General features: G+C 30.1%; 2 protein-coding genes across 2 annotated transcripts; both read right to left on the reverse strand.

The window, feature by feature from the left end:
• Positions 1-9,153: 9,153 nt before the first annotated feature.
• On the reverse strand, positions 9,154-10,036 carry LOC145135774 (Copper transport protein family). Its single transcript, XM_079069995.1, has 3 exons — positions 9,905-10,036; positions 9,735-9,813; positions 9,154-9,636 (listed from the first exon to the last, which is right to left on the reverse strand). Exons 1-3 carry the CDS (start codon positions 9,974-9,976, stop codon positions 9,404-9,406), a joined length of 384 nt encoding a protein of 127 aa, XP_078926121.1. The 5' UTR covers positions 9,977-10,036; the 3' UTR covers positions 9,154-9,403.
• A 7,981-nt stretch (positions 10,037-18,017) lies between these two features.
• On the reverse strand, positions 18,018-20,553 carry LOC145138735 (heavy metal-associated isoprenylated plant protein 31-like). Its single transcript, XM_079072766.1, has 3 exons — positions 20,495-20,553; positions 20,262-20,340; positions 18,018-18,438 (listed from the first exon to the last, which is right to left on the reverse strand). The coding sequence occupies exons 1-3, from the start codon at positions 20,498-20,500 to the stop codon at positions 18,101-18,103; spliced, it is 423 nt and encodes a 140-aa protein (XP_078928892.1). The 5' UTR covers positions 20,501-20,553; the 3' UTR covers positions 18,018-18,100.
• Positions 20,554-20,910: the final 357 nt, after the last annotated feature.

Raw genomic sequence — 20,910 nt, forward strand, 5'->3', positions numbered from 1 at the left:
TATCATTCCCGAGCCCCGAAGCAAGTTCTGAAGTCCCGAAGATCCCGAGAAGTAAAGTTTCCGAACCGAAACTCTGCCCGCGAGAAGCTCGGTTTTCAAGAAAAACATCCCGGTTTTATCGGAAAAGTTTATTTTAAGAGACGAGGTGTTGTCCGATCATTGTCTTATCAAGTGAGTGTATATTCGTTTTCTTCTAACACATAGATATGAAGTATTCTTTATAAAATACGTGCTACGTGTTTATATATTATTTGTTTATTTGAACTATTTGTTGAATGGATGTTTTGTACAGGCTTTAAGCTGTATATAAATGTATATATTTCATCTACTAATATGTTGGGTAGAACATGGGTAGACAGTTGGTGTGTGAAGAAATAAAATAATGAGAGGCCTCGATGTCGCTGTTGATCTAGTCATCTAGCGGAGTATGGATGACGACCACGGACTCATTCTAGACAGTCCAGTGGAACACTAGCAGGCTCATAACCTGTAGGTGTTGTGAACGATGTGTTCATCGGTGTACTCTATCCCCCTCATGGTTGCCTTTAGGACATCTATTGCTAAGGAAGCCCCTTTGCAGTAATATCCGTCCCGATGAAAATCCTAGATTAGGTCCCTTGTAATAGTTGTTGTTTTAGGGACATAAAGTGAGGATAACTGGAATGGGTAATCGGGTTATTGTTGGTTGGTGAAATTAAATATATATATTTATTGTGGGTCGAAAACCCTATATGCTCACCAGGCTCCCAAGCCTCACCCACTCAGTTTCTTTGTATTACAGGTAGTGGCGCAAGGGCATAAGTTGGATGACATTGTCAAGATATTTTTGGATTATAGACCTGTTGTTATATGTAATTGTTGCAAGGTCTATTTTGTATTGTTTATGTTTTTGGTCTGTATCGGAACATGACATCCCGAGATTTTGTTATATAATGAAAAATACATTTCTTTATGAAATGCTTTGATAAATTCTTATCATATTTTGTTTTGGGAACAAATTACGCAACTGTTTTCTTTAAAAGAATACTCTGATTTATAAAACAAAGCATAAACAAATCGGTCTTTTCTGGCCGTGAAAAAGGGGATGTCACATTTTCACATGCTCGTTTTTTGCGTCTGTTTGGAATTAGCTTATGGAGTGGCCCTTGATTCTACAGGGGCAACCTTGGTCGTGCTCTGAACTTTCTATTTTGCTTAATATGAGTGTTGGATGCAAAAGGTTTCAGAAGTTGCATTATCTCTTGTTTACACCACCATTTGGAGGATCTGGAAGGCCATAAATGACATCGTGTTCACGAATGAAAAGGTGGTTAGTTATGTTCCTTATGGATGATATTAGCATGCTCACTTACAACTGAATTAAGAATAGGTCTAAATTAAAACAATTTGATTGGCATGTTTGGTGTATGTATCCTCTTGCTTCTGTTCTTTATACTTAGGTTTGAGCTTCTTGCTTAAGTCTTATTTGTTTTGCTTAATATTAATTATCCAGATTTATCTTCTAAATCTTCAAGCCTTAGAATAAATAAAAGATCTTTATAATTTTATTTAAACTTGATTTAAAAGTTAAATTTCATTGTCATTCTCGTTCATAGTTGAAATCAAAATACTTAGCAAGTTTTTAATTAGCTATTAAGTGTAGTCGTGTGAATATTTGTTGGGTAGACATGGAATTGGTAGGCCGACTGATAATTAATAGTCATACTTTCTAAATGGTTTACCTATTGATAATATTGTCATAGGTATTATGAGCACAAGGTAAAAAAATATAGGTACATTGCTATTTTGGGTAAAGGATTATAAGTAAGCTGCTATTATGCGCAAAACTTGTGTAATACACGCTACTATGTTATATATCGGGCGTGCTTGACAAAATTAGTTGATAGCCAGAAGTTGTAGCTTTTATTTGTGCAGAATTGTATGCTAAAAGTAGATGTTAGTTTTTAAAGGTGTAAAATTACATAAAAACCAAAAGGTAAAAGCTCTGAAAAGCTACTTGAAGTAGCTTTTGGATTATGAGATTTTTGTCTAAAATAAAAGTTAGAAGTTCGTACTATCGAACAAAGCTTTTTTTTCGATTTTTTCTTAAAAGCTATAAAGTAAAATCTATTAAAACCTTTCCTTTGTGCCAAACACGTGTGTCATGTGGAAATTATTCATGCTCTACTTCTAGAATACTTTATCTATAAACAGATATCGAATGCTTATAATGAACCTATAATTAAACATACTCGATACTCATCATCTTCCATAAATTCAAGATGATGCTTGACTAGAGACTCGATCGTTACTAGCAGGGACGGAGCTTGTATAGGGCCAGGGGTTGTCCCCCCTCCCCTCCTCCCTCCCCCCCCCCCCCCCCACACACACACACACACTTTATATCATATCCTACAAACTAGACATCATATTCGATAGTGACATATAACCTATCGACATATGACACTTAATCTACAGACAGCGACAAATACCAACAAATACAAATAATATACAAATTATAAAATACATCATTCCACAACGAAAGGACACGTATCTTTAATAATGTCTTCAATAATAATGACTTTATACGTCATTGCTTACGTCATTCCTCCCGCCTTCGAAAGGACAAATATTTTTGAAAAATGTTTGCTTATGTCATGGCTGACGTTAATCCTCCATGAATGATGTTCACAATGTTTCTTTGGTTTTTTGAACTGTTGTTGTTCTTGCTTCATGATGGTTTCCATTCTCTCGTCAAAGTGTCTGCTATATGATTGTTTGCGCTTTTGATGTATCTGAGATAAAGATGAAATTGATGTAATTGTAATTGCCAACGAATCAATCGTCCACGGCAATAATCTTCTTGTAATTTATAGCGCCAAAATCCAAGTAGATACTTGGAATCTGTTCGTAACTCGAATCTTGTTTGTAGAAGCTCGACCTTCCATTTCTTCAACGTTCTTAGACAAGCTAGTGTTTCTCGTTCATGTGTGCTATAATTTTGCTCCGTTTGGGAAAATGTTCCCGATATATACTTGCATAATTTTTGCTCATATTTATCTGTTTTTAATACTTCAGATGATATATTTGTATCAATGTATGCTTTTGGTGATATTTTCATATCACTGTATACTTTATCATTGTTTACTTCAGATGGTATTTTCATACCAATGTATGCTTTTGGTGATACTTTCATATCACTGTATACTTTATCATTGTTTACTTCGGATGGTATTTTCATACCAGTGTATGCTTTATAATTGTATACTTTTGATGAGTTAGATATGAGGTTTCCCTCACTATCTAATCTCAATAATACCTTTCCACGTATAATTGCTTTTAGGCATCCTGCCCAAGTGTCTTGTGATGCATCTGTCTCCACAATTAGAAAATCGTCGATTTTTGCATTATATAAAGTGGGGAGAACTTGAATTTTTTGTTTTATACTTTGTACCAAAATAGTATCTGTATTGGTCCAAGACCAAGGTATTTTTTCTGATATTTTCTTTTGTAAAACTTTTCTTTCTTTTGCTAAGTTTTTCAAAAATCATTGTTCTGCAATATAATTTAAACAACCAAGAAATCGTTGTATTTGTTTTCTATTTTCAAGTTTATCAGGAAACATATTTAATTTTTCTCGTATATTGTCTGTTAACAATAATTGACCATTTTCTCCAATTTTTAAACCGAGATATTCAACTGTAGATTGAAAAAGTTTTGATTTCTTTTTTGATAAAACTAAACCCTTTCTTTAATTCTTTGTAAAACCTTGATGACTGCATCAATGTGTGTTTGTTCATTTCCTTTTGTAAAAACAATTATATCATCAATGTATGCAAGACAAATATGATCTAAACCATTTAAAGTTTCATCCATGAATCGTTGATATATTGCTGGTGCCTGTTTTAAACCGAATGGAAGGACATTCCATTCATAATGCTTCTGAGGAGGACATGAAAAAGCGGTTAGTGGTTTCGTATTTTCATGTAAGCGTAATTGCCAATATCCGGATTTTGCATCAAATGTACTAAAATGTGTATTTCCTTTTATTTTTTCTAAAATATATTCTTTTCGTGGTAATTTATATGAGTCTCCTATAGTAGCATCGTTCATTTTTTTATAATTAATCACCATTCTTCGTTTTCCTCGTTTTATTTCATTATTATTTTCTACATAGAATGCAAGTGCAGAATGGGGACTTGTGCTAGGTCGAATGATTCCTTTTTCTAATAGTTCAGTGCATTCTTGTTTAAATTCAGAAACATCTTTTATACTATATGGAATTTTATTTGGAATATTAATTTCATCATTAGGATTTTTTAATAATATTATTATTTCTTGATTATTTATATTTTTTAAATGATCTAGCGGGTTTTCACTACATACTTCTTCAAGTTGTTTTTCAGCAATTTCTTTAGCGAACGTTAGTAATATACGTAGTTGAAAACCAACTTCTTGTTTGATTATTTTAATAAGATTATAATGTTTGATAATTGTAGTTTTTATAATACCTTTTGTCGGATGATTGAGACTTATATGATCATTTGTTTGTATAAATGGTTGATATAATTTAAGGAAATTATTTCCTATTACTAAATCTATTCCTGAATCATGTTGATATATAGTTGGAGTTTTAAATGGCTCTTTTTCAATTACTATATCTATGTCTCTTCCTACGAACCAAATTTTGTGAATTGATTTATCAGCAATTGTAATTTTTAATAGTTTTTCTAATTTTTCCCAATTTTTTAATATCTTTCTTCTTCCAAAACATAAAGTAGCTCCTGTATCTATATACGAAACTAGTTCTTTATCTTGTATTTTAGTTGTAATAAAGGTACTGTTTAGGTTAATATTTGTTTTTCTTTTACTCATTAGAGTTAGTCTATAAATTTCTATATCTGTGTTTTTATTTTTTCTTGCAAAGTTTCCATATTAACAAGTTGTGTTTGTTAGAGTGGTTGAAACATTGCGTATTGTTTTTAAATTACGATTTTGTGATTTTTTGTATTTCTTAATTCCTTCTTGTAATCTAGATATCTTTTTTAATTGATTATTATATTCTTCATTTACTGATTGTAATTTTAACAAATAATTTTCTTCATATGATAAAGCATTTTCTAAATGTTAAATGATATTAGAGATATTATAATTTATTTTCCAATGGTTTATTAATATATTAGTCCAAAGCATGTTATCTTTTGAAAAATTAATTTGTACTTTTAAATTCATTTTAACAAATTATTAAAGCGTCTGAAAGAAAATTAATTGAATTGTTAATGTCTTTTATTACTATTTTAAAATGATTAATTTGAGTTCTTAATCTTCCAATTTTAATTAATTGATATGCAGTATAATTCTTGTTTTTAGAAATTAGTTCGTGTACTTCAGATTCTTTTTCTTTTAAATGTTTTGTGGAATTTTCTAAATCTTTCCATAATTTTTTAAGTAAATTAACTTTATATTTATTATCGAAATTACAATATATTTGGGTGTTGTTGCTCATTATTTATTTTTACCATGTAAAAGGTCGTTTAATAGTGAGTGATTTTTGTTTAATGGTTCTTTTTTAAGTGGTTCTTCTTTAATGATTTTTATTTTTAAATATTTTTCAAGTAATATTTTCTGTTGAGTTAAACTTTGTAATAATTCAGGAATTTGTTTTAATACAAGTAAATTTTCTACTTCTATAATATTATTTAATTTTTGACTAATTATATTTAATTTATCTCCTATTGATTTATCTTCTTCAGAATTAAGACCAATATTATATATTGTTCCTTGTGGTAAATTTTGCGGTATTTCTATAATCATTTCTTTATCTGGTATGCATGGTTTTGTATTTTGATATGAACCTTCAAGTGTTTTAAAATATTTTAAAGAATTACTAGATGATTCTGTCATATTCTTAAACTTAATGATCTAATCATTTCTTTAATATCTTCTAATTTTTCATTTTGATTTTCAGTATATGTTGTAGGTTGATATTCCGAGATGGAGGATCTACCTGTTATGGTTGAAATTGGAGGTTCTATAATTGGACTTCTTTTTATTAATGGAGTAGTTATTATTGGTTGAAAATTAGTTTCATTAAATATTCTGTTATTAGTCATATTTGGTGATTCAAGTGATAATAAAGGGGTAACTAATTTATCTATATAAATTCTATCTTCTGTTTTAAATGTAATACTATGCTGAGAATTTGTTAATGCATAATTTATTTGATATGTAATAGTAAACGACTGATTACCTTTTAACATAAAATTTTGTCTTAATAATTTATATCGTACAGTAATACTATTACTTAGATTTTTATCTTTAAGACTTAATCCTAGTTGAATATTAATATCAAATTTTATTTTTCCTTCAATTAAATTACTTTTTCCTTTTGCAATAATACTTTCTTAGTTATTAATTATACGGTCATCTCTGATTTCTAATTCTATTGGTGTATCTAAATCGCTAAAAGTACTTTTTAAAATTACTTGAAGTTGATATATGAATATAAACAATTTTTATTCTATCTACTTCTTTAATATTAGATAATCTATTTCTAATTTGTTGTTTATTTATTATGGGTATAATAATATTTCCTTGAGTTAATTCTATAGGTATTGCTTCTTCTCCTATAATTTTTTCATAATATATAATATTTTTTCTAGAAAAGAAATTTTTTAATGAGTTATTTTTAAAATTATGTTTTTCTGATAGTGTAAAATTTGATTTTTTTATAGCATCTTTATTAATGTAATTTTTGTTAATTAAAGCATCAAAAGTGTATCCATATTCATTTTCTTCGTTATTAATAATGATTGGTGAATTTTCTATTTCTTGAGACATATTTAACAGATTAGTTTTGTTATTTTATCTTCTAGATTTTTTATTTTTTTTGTTTCCAATTTATACTATTATTTATTATATGTATTGCTTCAATATTAGATATACAATTAATTATTGATATGTTAGAATCTATTTTTAAATTTAAAAGAAATTTTTTAGACTGTTTCAATGTTTTACGAAAAAACTTTAATTCTTGTTTAATAATATTTAAACTTGAAAAACTCATGATTATAATTCTATAAAAACAGAAATTTATTTATGTTTGAGAAATGATGGTGATAGTGGCGTTTAATATGTCTATTAAATTTTATGATGAGTATGGCAAATGATATGCATGAATATAATAACATTTATAATGATGCATGATGAATATTTTTCTTTTGAATGAAACGGATGAATACTCATATTTATAATAAAGATGATAAGAACGAAACTTATCTCTAATACCAATTTGAAAAAGTAAGTGCGTAGCTCTGATACCAAAATTAACGACATGACGGAATTAATAAAAAGATTAGGATAAGATTATATCTAAATGATGCGTCGGGATAGATTGTTTATATTATATGAATGATTATATGAATATGGTTGGATAAGGCTCTGCTATTCAGAAATAGAACAACTATTTCAACAGAGGAAGAACTTTCCCCCTCCCCTTTATTTTTTTATAATTAGTCCATAACTATTGAAAATTTACATATTAGGCCTAAAAACTATAAAATTTGACTTTGACCTCCTGTTTTCTAATTTTTATACATATTGTATTTTCGGCCCCTAAATCATAACTTCAAGCTCCGTCAGTAATACTGGAAACTAAAAGTAGAAACAAAAGAAGTTGATGGAAAGCAACAAACATCGAAGAACTTAAGCAAGTTGATTATTTATTAGACAAGTATTGTAATGTGTGTCAACAAACATTTGAAGAGACAAAAAAATAATGAACAATAACATTCATGCCTTCTCTCTATTTTGTATTTTCTGCTCTCTATTTTGTATTTTCTGCTCCTTTGTTTTTCCATCTCTACATATTATAATCTATATCTTTAATATATTCTTTTTATGGGTGATAATCAGATGTCAAAGGTTGATGCCAATTGATTATTGATCAATGAATCTTCGAGAAAACATTATTAACTTGTTCATATATTATATATAGAGATATTGTGGTTGTTAAATGCTAACTCATGCTAAAGACATTTTACTAAATTAAATATCAATTCTATCTGTCTCTGCCTCTTCACATCTTTAAATGATATTGTTTGATTGTCAAAGCGTTATCTATTTACAAATAATTAAACGTACTGGCCTATTTTTTTTTAATAATTCTATCATTTATTAAAAATGTATTATTAGTTATATATTATTTCATTCTACATGAAAAAAGTCCAGATTTAGATATTTCCAAATTCGGATTACGAAAGGAAATATGGACTTTTGGATATTCAAATTTGTTTTAGACATTTGATTAATATTTAACTCATTTTTATTTAACTGTTTGTGGAAATATTTTATTAGAATAGATGCACTATTATACTATATTTTGACTTATTGCGTGGAGCATGTCGTTATGGTTTGCGTAGATAAGTCACTATCAAAAGAAATCGAGTGGAGGAATCAATGGATATGGGTATTTGTTTATATATTTTCTTATTACTTCTCTAGGTGATATTAGATCTATTTGGCCTTTGGTGTTTGGGATTAGTTAAAGAATAGACACCTTCATGATCATCTCATGACTCATGCTTCCTTCTTTGTTTTTTTCTTCTTTTCTTCTTATGTAGGATACGAATGTAGGTCGATTTCATTTTAAAGAGTTTCATTTTAAGCAATTACTATACCAAATTAAACAACTTTTTAAAACAAATCTTAAAGATACATATAAGAAGCACATTCATGTCTTTTGTACATACCCAGAATAATGTCAACAAAATTGTAATTTTTGTATCATTGATAAAAGTCAGATTCACCGAGTGAGTAAACAATGCCAATATATTCCAAATTATGCTTGTTCTATGCTAGGGTTAATAGTTAAAATACAAGAATCTCAATCTTGGATATTGAAGTCGACAATACTTTGTCCATTTTCACTGTATATTTTCGACAAAAGAACACATGCATATATATAGGAAAAAATGACTTCGAATAGAATCTTTAATTCTTTTTCATGTTAAATCAACATACCCTACTGAAAGTTTTGTAGGTTTACTATACCTCAGACAAAAGTAACAAAAGTAACTAAAGTTGTTCTGTTTGTTGAAGGTTGGTGGCCATCAAATAGATAAATATGAAAAAAGTTAAGACTTCAAAACCCCACAAAGATGAAAACACAGAAAATTACAAAGAAATAATAATAAAATACTAACATTCAAAGATACAGTAATTCAGTGCTTGCAAATGAAGCTAAGTAAATGTGCATTCATATGGATCGAGTTCATCATCTGCTCATGACTCAGTTCTGAGTCATTCCACGCGTTTAGCCGATTCTAGAAAAATATCACTTTTTTGAAGGATCGAATTTATTTGATTTATAGAAATAGAGATAAAGATTATGAATATGAATCGAAAGGAAAAAAAAAAAGTTGGATTACTTCTTCTCTTCTTTAACTTCTTCCTTTTTCTCTTCTTTCTTTTCTTCTTTCTTCTCTTCTTTCTTTTCCTCTTTCTTTTCTTCTTTCTTTTCAGGTTCTTTCGCTGGTCCAACTGAAATTATGTCCACCTTCCCTACCTTCTTCAGCTTCTTCACCACCGCCACCGTGTCCATCTCTCCGATCACCGTCAGCTTCTGATCTTTCAGATCAGCCGCAATCGAATCCACCCCTGTTAAGATTCATCATTCAATTCATCCTTCATCTCAATCGAATCCCATTTCCGATTTCAATTTGATCGAGACAAAGTGAGAGATTTAGAGATTTTACCATAGATATCAGCAGCAGCTTCAATGGCTTTCTGCTTCGTTTTATCATCCGTCATGGTAAGAACCTTGAGCACCACCTTCTGTTTACTCAACAAACATGCAGAAAAACAAAAACTTTAAACAAAAATCCAAGAAATTCCGATCGAAAATGAAGAAATTAGCGATTATTACCTGAGCCATGTGAGGAGGTGGTGGAGAAGAAAGTGTGAACAAAAGAAACAAAGTGAAATATGACTTCATCATTTTTATTCTTTGGTGTTTTATTTATAATATTGATGGTATGCGTGTGATTACAAGCGTGCAACGTATCTAGTCACGTCGATATACACAAGTCTATGTTTTCAAGATTTGTACCTTGTGCATTGTTGGTAGTACGTGTAGTACATTTCAAATATGGTTTGCCATTCTTTCAAGAAGTTTACACATTGGTAGGATACAAGATTTGTGGGTGAATAATCTTTAAACCGGATTGATGTTGAAATTTGCAATCAAGCTAATATGATATTTGATCATTTCAAATACGCCTTCATGATTGATTATACATTGTTTGTTTGTTAGTCATAATGATAGAATCATTACAAGAAAAAGAGTTTATGGATGATTGAGGAATAAAAAGAATCTAAATTAACAATGTTGTTGTGATTTCATGTCACATGACATTTAGGTGAAATAGAAATTAATACCTATGTTAAATTTGATTATTAACTATGTTCTAATGTAACTGCATTAAAACCATTAAATAACTACATTTAATTCAAGTATTACCACATTTTTTTTGTCAATATACATATTGTGATTTTTGTGTTCTCTTTGTTTTCTAAACATTCATCATTCATTCTCTAGTAAGTTAGTTTTCGTTTCTTTGTCTAGAATGAAACTAGGAGGGTGTAAGGTTTAAAAGATATATTCATATACGATACGATGTTGCTTATTGACTTTTTTCGGTAATGAATATATTCATATTAATACAAATAAATACTACAAGATGAGCTATACAATAATGGGCCTATACCTAGCTATACAAATATCATCTATATGCATTAACAATACCACTTATATCATTATGAACATCAAACCACATATTATAGCTGTTTATAATTTATAATGGTGTATTGGAAACAAATTTAAAGTTTTAAAAATACACGATATACACACAATATTTAAAATGATCAAATGTGATAACGAATTAACTAAAACTCAATTTACACAATATGTTTAGTATTTTGTTGCAAACAATTATTGTCCGGATAAAATTTCCATAAAAGGTATGACGTATCATAAGAGTAAACATGTTTGGACAGAATCTCTAAATATGATTGTTTTCTATGTAATTTTATTTATCGTAACTTGTAATTGAAAATGAAATGCAGAAAATTGTCATGGGGTGGTTTGGTCGGTTTGGGTCAGTGATAAGAAGATTCTTCTTTCCCTCTTCCTAATATCACAAGTTGTATACATATTGACAATCTATATGCATCATCAAAATACCTTTATGATCAAATTATTTGTATTTTTTTGGTTTAACGCTCATTAAGTTAATGGATATAAATAATTGATATAAGATAAGAAAATGATGTGTACAATTATTTGATGAATTATGATAAAACATCTAAATGCTATCAAAAAAACACAAGTAACCAGTCTATTTATAGGTCTTGTGTCATAACATTATTATACATAAGTGTTTGACAAAGTTGGTTTATACGTGTAAAATAATTGAAAAAAGCATCTTGCACATTATTGACTTTTTTGTTTTTTTAATAAGAGTTTTTTTTATCATTTATAATAATATTATTTATAGAAGTTATTATCAAGAATATTTAGAAAAATATATTTTGCAACTACATGACTATTTTTATAAGACAAAATATACAACCTTAAATGCCCAAAAAAAACAAAGTTTTATGAGATTTACATATATTTTTCCATCACAATCCATCCCCGTCACTATAGTGTGCTCATCAATTTTAAAGCATTAATGAATATTTATAATCGACCACATGGCAAATACTACCCAAAGCTATAAAAAAATCTATGGTGTAAAGTTGTCAAATTGTTAAACTGAAAATTTTCAGTTCAAACCATGCACACAAATATACAATATAGAACAACAAATATTCCAAATGTTATATTACATCAAACGGTGGAAGAACAAATGCTTATAAAAAAAGAATTTGAAAAATTATACATAGTGGAAACAAATATAGATAAGCATAATAGGAAGAAAAAAAAATGTGTTTTTGTAATACCCAAAGCAGCTTTTGTAAGAGTTTAATTGTTGCAGACAACCACTGTTGTGGTACCCTCGCATGCCCACACATACTTAGGAAGAAATTTTGCTAACGAAAAATAATATTCTTGAAAGATTTTGTCGGTGAAATTAGTTATTGTAAATTAAATGGTGGTCCGCTCATTGTTTCTCATATTATTAATTTTTGTAAGTGACCCAATAACCAAGAATCAATAACTTAACAAAATATCAAGAATTAGGAAGTATGATATTGAAGAAAAAAAGGAAGGAGAATAAAGGTGGAATCTGTGTTTTGCGATTGATGATGCAAGTTGACGTTGCCTTCTTTTCGTGAAGGAAAAAAATTGTGAAACAAAAAAAGCCGTCGATGATTATAAGGAGTATTAGGTTAAAGATAGGGTAAATAAGAAACTAATATTAAAAACTCATTGTTAAACAATCAATAAATGCTCGTAATGTTTATCCATCCGATCACTAAAATTTAACTTAAACTATGTAATATTGAAAACTTATTGTATCAAACCAATATTATATTATAAGTTAATAAGCAATACCAAACATCCATTAGTTGGAGAAACCTTAAGGGCTAATGTCATAAAAGCCTTTAAATTTTCCAAAAATATTCGGTTTTATCATTGGTGAACATTTGTGTCTACTAATACCGGATATTTGTTAAAAGTTTTGTGCTTAAGCCCTTTTATCAGGTTTCCAACCCTTAGTTGGTTACCTCTTCCTTTTTCCTTGACGATGTGCAAACCCACTAACAATCTCCCTAAACCTTCTTCTTCTTCCCCCCACCGATTGAATAAAAACAATTTGAGCAAATCCAACACCGACCCATTATGTTTTAAACCAAAACCCACAAATTTCATCAAGAGTTTTAAGAAGGTTTATCTGAGAACTCACACACATTCAAGCAAAAATTCAGAACTCAAAGAAGATTTCAAAACAAACTCAAGATTTCAGAACAAACTCAAACAAGGAAAGGATTTCAGATTCATAACTAAAGAACTTGGTGTGCATCGGTTTCAGATTGAAAAATGAGATTTTGGAAACAAAATTCAGAACTTAAACAAGAAGAATTCAAATAAGATTTGGAATCGTTCTTGAAAAACACATACACATACAGTCAAAGAACTCATAACTCAAACAAGATTTTTCGAAACAACATTTCAGATCTGGGATCATTTGTTCTTGAAAGATATGGGTTTGTTCTCGTCTTCTCCACATCAATTTATACCACCAATGTTCTTGAAGATTTGGATTTTGAAATATGGGTTTAAAGCAACATGAAAACAAACAGCCATTAAAACACAAATCTGAGTTACCATGCCTATTGGAAGATAAACAAAAATTTGGGTTTTTTTTTTAAGATGAACACAAATCTGGGTTTTTTTAAGATGAACACAAATATAGGTTTGTTTGATTATTACAAATTGAACACATAGTGTGTGTATTTTTCTCGTTGACTAATGGGTTGAGATTCAGAGACGAACCAAACCTTCTTTAATCTAACATCAAGCCCCACCAATTATTGTTTAATCGATCAGGAAGGTTCTTCAAAAGGAATATGATTTCACGCATGTATGATGAATCGATTAGCAGCAGTTGGAGAAGATGATGAATAATAGAAGGGGTTTAGGGTTTGCGATTATGCTTTTTCTTTCCTTTCTTTTTCTAACGAAACCTGATGAAGATGATGGTGGGAGGTAAGTATCGATGATGATGGTGAGGTGTCGAAGCCATGTTTTTACCTGATAGGTAGAAGCTTGATGAAGAATAACTGATTAAGAGGTGAGTGGTTACCGGGTATAGCCTGTTAAAGGGCAGTGGTGATAAAAAATAAACAAATGTTGGGTATTAGTAGACACAAATGTTCACCAAGGGTAAAACTGAATATCTTTGGAAAACTTAAGGGCTTTTATGACATTAGCCCAAAGCTTAAAGCCCATATGACACATGTATTGCAACAACCCAAAAATCATGACCAAAAATTTCATTTTTAATTATTAAATAAAACCATAATTAACAAATCATCTCATCAAAACATAAGTAATAGTATCTCATATCAAAACATATGTCAAATATATCAGAGTAACATCCCAGGCAAAAACATCATGGTGTGTGCAATGCTGTCATCCCGAGTTCTACCCTTTGCTAGCGGAAGTACTTGAAACCAAAACTGAAAACTGTAAGCACGAAGCTTATTGAGTCTCCCCAAACTACCACATACCATACACATAAGCACATAATCACATATAAACATATTGTGGGCCCCGCCTGGCATCGGACAATGTCCGGCATCGGACCCCGCCCGGCATCGGACATAGTCCGGCATCGGGCCCCGCCCGGCATCGAGCAAAGCTCGGTATACATATAAACATATCAACAAATACACATAAATAATCACATAACATAAACATATAAACATTCCTCGGGCCCCGCGACATCAGACTGAAATCCGAAAGCATACTAACATTCCTCGGGCATTGCCCCACGTCGGACCAAAATCCGGAAACATACAAATACAGACACATGCAAGAATCACGAAGACATCAAGCATACACATATTCCTCGGGCATCGCCCTGACATCGGACCGAAATACGGAAAACATATAAACATTCATCAGGCACCACCCGACATCGGACCTTGATCCGAAACATACTAACATACATAAACGAGCCGACATTGGTGCCTTCGACCCGTTCCTACAGGAGGAAACTCACCTCAAATGTCGGATGATAGTTGAAACGTCTTTGCCCCGGTATCAGCTCTACTCACTCCCTGAACCAAAACAATCCCTTAGCTGCCATTTCATACTCACAACTCTTAAGGTCAACCATTGTCACAGTCAAGTCTAGGTCAAATCAAAGTCAACGACCCGAGTTGACTCAACTCGTCGAGTTTACCCTTCAACTCGTCGAGTTCCTATGAATCACAGAATTGTGATTTCACGATCCAACTCGTCGAGTCCATCCTTGAACTCGTCGAGTTCTTCCTTTCAACGGAGTCGGGACACTTCACTTCAACTCGTCGAGTCCATCCTTGAACTCGTCGAGTTCCTCAGTCTGTTAGCCCCTTCTTAACTCATTAAGCCATTATTATTCAGATCTGAACCCTAAACTTCAGATCTCGATTGAAAATGCCTCTAGAAGGGTAAAGTTTCCAAGTTTACACATTAATACCTTTCCTAAATGAATTAAGTCCAAACCCTAACCCAAAAGACCAAAGTCTTAATCCCAACTTCACCAAAACTACAAGATAGACCATGAGGTCATAGATCTGAACTCTTGGGACAAGAAGATCACGTAAAGTCCCAACTTTCTCTACATGCATGGCCTTTAGAAGCTTCAAAAGGCCAAAATGATGGTCTAAAGGTTGCATGGGACTTCCATGGCCATAAAGTTGGCACATTTATGCCATGAAAACCCCTCAAGACCTTAGATCTGAAGTATTCTGTAATTGGGACGTCCAAATCCCAAGAACCATATCATTTGGACCAAATAAGCAAGGAACTTCAAAAATGGAGATCTAAATGACCACAAAGCAAGGTTCAAGCTTTATACTAGCAAAAAGTCGTGGATGAAACAAGGGTTCTGGATCTATAAACTCCTTCTTGTATCCTCAAGCTTCTCCTTCTTCCAATAGCTTCAAAACACACACTAAATCACTTGAAATAGCTCACAAACACTCACAATAGCTCACAAACACTCACAATAGCATTAGGGTTTCGAGATTTAGGGTTTGGGACTTGGAGGCTGGAAATGAGGCCAACATGGAAGGTTTAAGGTGCTTAAATATGGTGCAAACCCTAGAAATTAGGGTTTCTCCTCTGCCAGCCTACTCGTCGAGTTAAGGTCTCTCAACTCGTAGAGTAGGTTACTTAAATCACGCGGCCCATATGATCTCTACTCGACGAGTTTGGGGCTTCCAACTCGTCGAGTTGCTCTTATAAATTGAATAATTAATAAATTAAATACGTACCAGGAACCAGGCGTTACATGTATATTAACATAAATAAGTTTTTATCTGTAGTTAGTTTCTTAAAGTGACTCTAGAGTCACTCAAATAGAATGTTTTCATAAGTGAACCCATATTATAGGTATAACAAGATGTTAATTTTAAAGACTCACAATATTCGAATTATTGAATATATAATACTTTTTAATATTTTATTATTATATATGCTCTCTTTTATTTTAAACCATGGTGTTTATTGAAGTTTATTGAATAGCTTCATAGCCTCTAGCTAGCCTCATAAGTTAGGAAATCAAAAGTTTCATATGCAAATGGTATAAACGGTATAAACATGTGTTGATTACAATTTATACATGCATATTTTCTCGTGTTTTATCGTTTTGCATGAGACATTTCAAAGTAACATATCCTACAATGAAACCACCACTTCATAGATCATCGAGAGAGGAAACCCATAATTAGATCCACACATGCATTTTTTTCCTCTTAACCATCCAATAACCAAAACATCTTATCAATCTTAGTGTTTATCATCCTCTCAATGGGACAGTCAATGACGTTCAAGGGTGTGCCTAAATACGTCAAAAATAACACCCTAAGTCCCTAACCATATCGTGTTCGAATTCATTATATTTGTTTAATAAATAGTTAGTGCCAAAATGATTTTAAGAGGTAATCTGCAAAATATATATCTTTACCACATACGAGGTATTTGACATTTTTCTTCTCATTGAAACTTTTATTTTATCTTTTTGATTCGTAAATAAGAATTACAATAAGGCCGATTTAAGAGAAAACCAAGTTGTGTTCAAACATAAAAATCAATCTTTGATAAAATTGACTATGATTTGTATGATGTGATTACTACTTTATGTGATTACTTTTCAATTAAATGCCTGAGATTTAGTTGTGTTTTGATCCTAACTCATTATAATCTAAATAAATACAATTATAAATAAATAGATGAGAAATGATTGTTTTTTGTCTGTATATCTTTTTGACTTCTTTTGTCTGCGTCGTGCACAGCACGCACATATATTAGCCTTTGCAGATTGTTTGTTTTTTGAAATATCGCAGACCTAAAAAGGTATGCACGTCATTTTCCTAACTCGGATGTGGATTAGAGTTTTCTAACCTGTTCAGATATCCTCTAACATTTTTTTTTGTCAAATGTCTCTTTTTTCTTCTTCTTCGAATGCCTGTTTTTTTTTTCTAATGCCTCTTTTTTTAACCTCTTCAAACTTAAATACTTTTTGTTTGAATGTCTTTTTTTAATATTTTTAATTACAACGAAATACAATAAATATCAAACATATTTGTTAATTCAAACCATTTTACTTTAATTTTTTACATTACAATACACTATTTAAAAAATGACATAATTATCCTGTTGTGATTAAAATACAAAATAATTTAAGCATACACATTAATCATAACATAATGTCACATAAAAGAAATAAAATAAATAATTAGCTATGAAAAATAAAAGTGTTATACAATAATACATACAATAAGATCTAGATTTGTTAATTATTTATAATAATATCATAAAAAAAATGCTAAGTTCAAAATGTTATTTTTTATAGAAAATATTGACCAATGACAAATGATTTATATGATTTCAATATTGAATCTCTTATATAAATTGAAATTGAAAGAAATTTGAATTTGATGGAAAATTTCGGTGTTATAAAACTATAACTATTTAAATTTCAATATTGAAAACTTTTTTAAGTTTAAAAAATCAATTTATTTTAACAGCATGCATAAAAAAAAAAAAAAAAAACTTTTGTTGCATACTTCAAACGTTTGATTCACCTTTTCTACTGCAGAGGTATGCAGATGTGATACGCAGACTGTAAACATTTTTTCTCTGGAAAAACAAACAACAACTAAATGATTTTGTAAAAGATAGGTAAACAATGTATCCCCACTTCGCAACCTACTTCCGTCCTCACCAATTTTCGTTCCCCGTCTTAAGTAATCAATAATTAAATAAACATTTTCATCAAATCAATCAATTAGTATAACGCATTTAACACATAAAAAATACATTTAATTTAAACTTATAAATTAGTAAAAATATATTAATATAAATAAACAGATAAGTTTTTTTTTCCATATAATAGAATCACATTCACATGATCATACATGCATGAGGGTTATCATCGCTGAAGAGGGAGGCGACGACTTCATCTGAGGCAATGGCGGCTGAGTAAGCCGATGGAGTGTTGAAGAAGGCGTGTAGATTATGTCGTGCATAGTTGTTTTTTGATGACGTGTCGTAATAGTATTGGTTAGCAATATGGGTCGGATACTTGTAAAATGAAGCGAAATGGGAGTGACCCGGGTATGGCCATAGTTCAGCCGTTTTACCCGTCCGTTTTATTGCTTTGAGGACTTTCTTCTCTTCTAAAGCATAACCTCTCACCATGACTTTTTGCATCTCCATGTCAATTTCTACTTCTTCAACTCCTATAAAATAAATCAAATTTTAATTTTTGTTTTGATATTTTTCTAAGATATTTAATATGTAACTATAGAGGTTACACTTATGAAAATTCTGAAATGATTAAACAGGGAAAATAAAAATGTATTTTAAATATGATATTACAAAACTTGATTATAATATTAATTTGATTCATAATTATGAGTTATGTTTCTCTTTGATATGGATAAATAAAAACATGGCCGAATTATGTATTTTAATGATTTTTATATCGATAGATTACGGATAACTAATTGTTGAATTCGGTAAATTGATGATCAGAAAATCACATTTAATTTATTAAGTTTTATGGATTCTAAGGTCCGTATGTATTTCACAATATGAAAAACATACTATATACCTATACAAAAAACATAATTTATAATAACATAAAGAAAAATGGGTTTTAGGATGAATATACGACTGACTTTTTTGAGTCTGATATAATGACATACGACAAATTTAATGATAAATTTATATTTATGCATAATATTACGTAACATGTATTTTTTCTAAGTATGGTACTCGACATTAACATGTATTTTCGATTTTTTTTTTGTGGTAAAACAAAGTATGAATACTCAAATACAGAATCTAAAAAATTCGTTGATTAATGGTATTTAACCAAATACAAATATACCAAGTGAGCATATCAAAAAAGTTGTCATATATTTACACTTGGTTTAGGGTGCCAATGACACATACCAAAGTTGCATATTAAGTAGTCATATATGCAACTCTTACGAAATGTAGAAGGTTCCTAGTATGTTTCACAATGTATTGCATTTTGTTTTTGGAGTTTATGTTGCATATTATAATGTATTTGGTTATATGTAAATGAAAATATTTATATATTTATTTATGTTGTTATATGTTCATCGAAAATGATTAATATGTGTTGTTTATGTTGCATATTATAATGTATTTGGTTATCTCATTCCGGGATTATTGTTTAAGAATAAGTGGTTGTTTTGCAAAAATAAAATAAATATAATAATCTTTCTTAATTATCTCTTTTGTGATTGTTAATTTAATCAATATCTCTATAAAGAAAATTATATCCTTTTATACCAAAAATTATTTTAATATCAAAGAACACTAGTACAAGTGTACAACAGCCCTTTTGTGTTTTGACATATTTTGTAAAACTTTAATTATGGGTATAGTTGTCATTTCTTATCAAGTATAGTAAATTGGTCAATGCTATTTTGTTGGTCAAATTCAATTATGCAAGAAACTTAGAAACCAGATGTTGGACTTGGACCAGTTTCAGTACAGCCTTACAGGTTCCAATAATAAATCACCTAGAAAATCCATCCACATTAAAGCGCTATTTTTCATGTTATTATTCTTAATATTTTTATGTTTGATAGACTAAATTTTCGAAAATACAACTTCATCTGTTTTTCTATTAAATATAACATAACTTACATTAAGATTATAATAACAAGAAAGATAAGCCCACACCTTTAAGTTTATAAGCCCAAATCTTAGTTTAAAAAGAATGTAAGTAGGTTTTGATTAGTATTAAACTTATTGACTATTTGCTTAAAACCCGAAACTTTTATTCATAAAAATTATTGTTATCAATACAAAATGTATATTGTTTAATGTTTCAAATAAGCTACAACTTGTTTAAAGTTTTATTGTATAACACTAGCTTCAAGCTTTTTTAAGTACTAAATTATTTACTTTAGTTTTAATACAATATGATATCTACATTTTACAATGCATCAATCAAATAATATACCACTAAATTAAATATTTTGACAAGAAAAAGAAAATTACGTAAATTGAAAAAGGGATTTACCTTTCAGCTTGAAAAGAGCTTTCTTAAGCTTGGAAGCACATCCCTGACAATCCAAGTTTGGAACTCTCACCTCCACCGCCTGCAACCACCGGCAACCACCATATCACAACCCAAACATTGACAAATTATATCATTTTCTATGCCAATATATACATACAATTTTGCATACGTATCACGTTATGTGTTGGTTGTGTGTGTGTGTGTGTGTGTGTGAGAGAGAGAGAGAGACTTACAGACATGGCTAGTAATAGAGTGAGAGAAGACAAGTAATCTCAAAAGAACAGCCGTTACATTATATACACATTTTATTTCAAAAATGGAACTAATTAATATTTGTTTTTATATATAATATAAGTTGCTCTTTAATAATGACCAATTTAATAATATGTATATATTAAACTCCTTATCCACAAATGTATTGTAATTATTAGGAGCCCACATATAGCTAACCTTTAATTTATATCTTATTATAGAGCAATATGTTTCGGTTATTTGTTATAAATCGAAATAAATATTTTGTAATAACTAATAAAAAAAGTTATATAGTATTAACCAATATGAAGATGGGAGCGTTTTAGAGGTTTGAAGAATTTTGAATCCGCAAAGGCGCGTAGATTAGAATTAGATAGAGCGCAATATAGCAGCTGGT

Source organism: Lactuca virosa, chromosome 9, assembly GCF_052849685.1.
Source record: "Lactuca virosa cultivar CGN04683 chromosome 9, Lactuca_virosa_CGN04683_v6, whole genome shotgun sequence".
In the NCBI taxonomy this organism is placed as follows: Eukaryota; Viridiplantae; Streptophyta; class Magnoliopsida; order Asterales; family Asteraceae; genus Lactuca; species Lactuca virosa.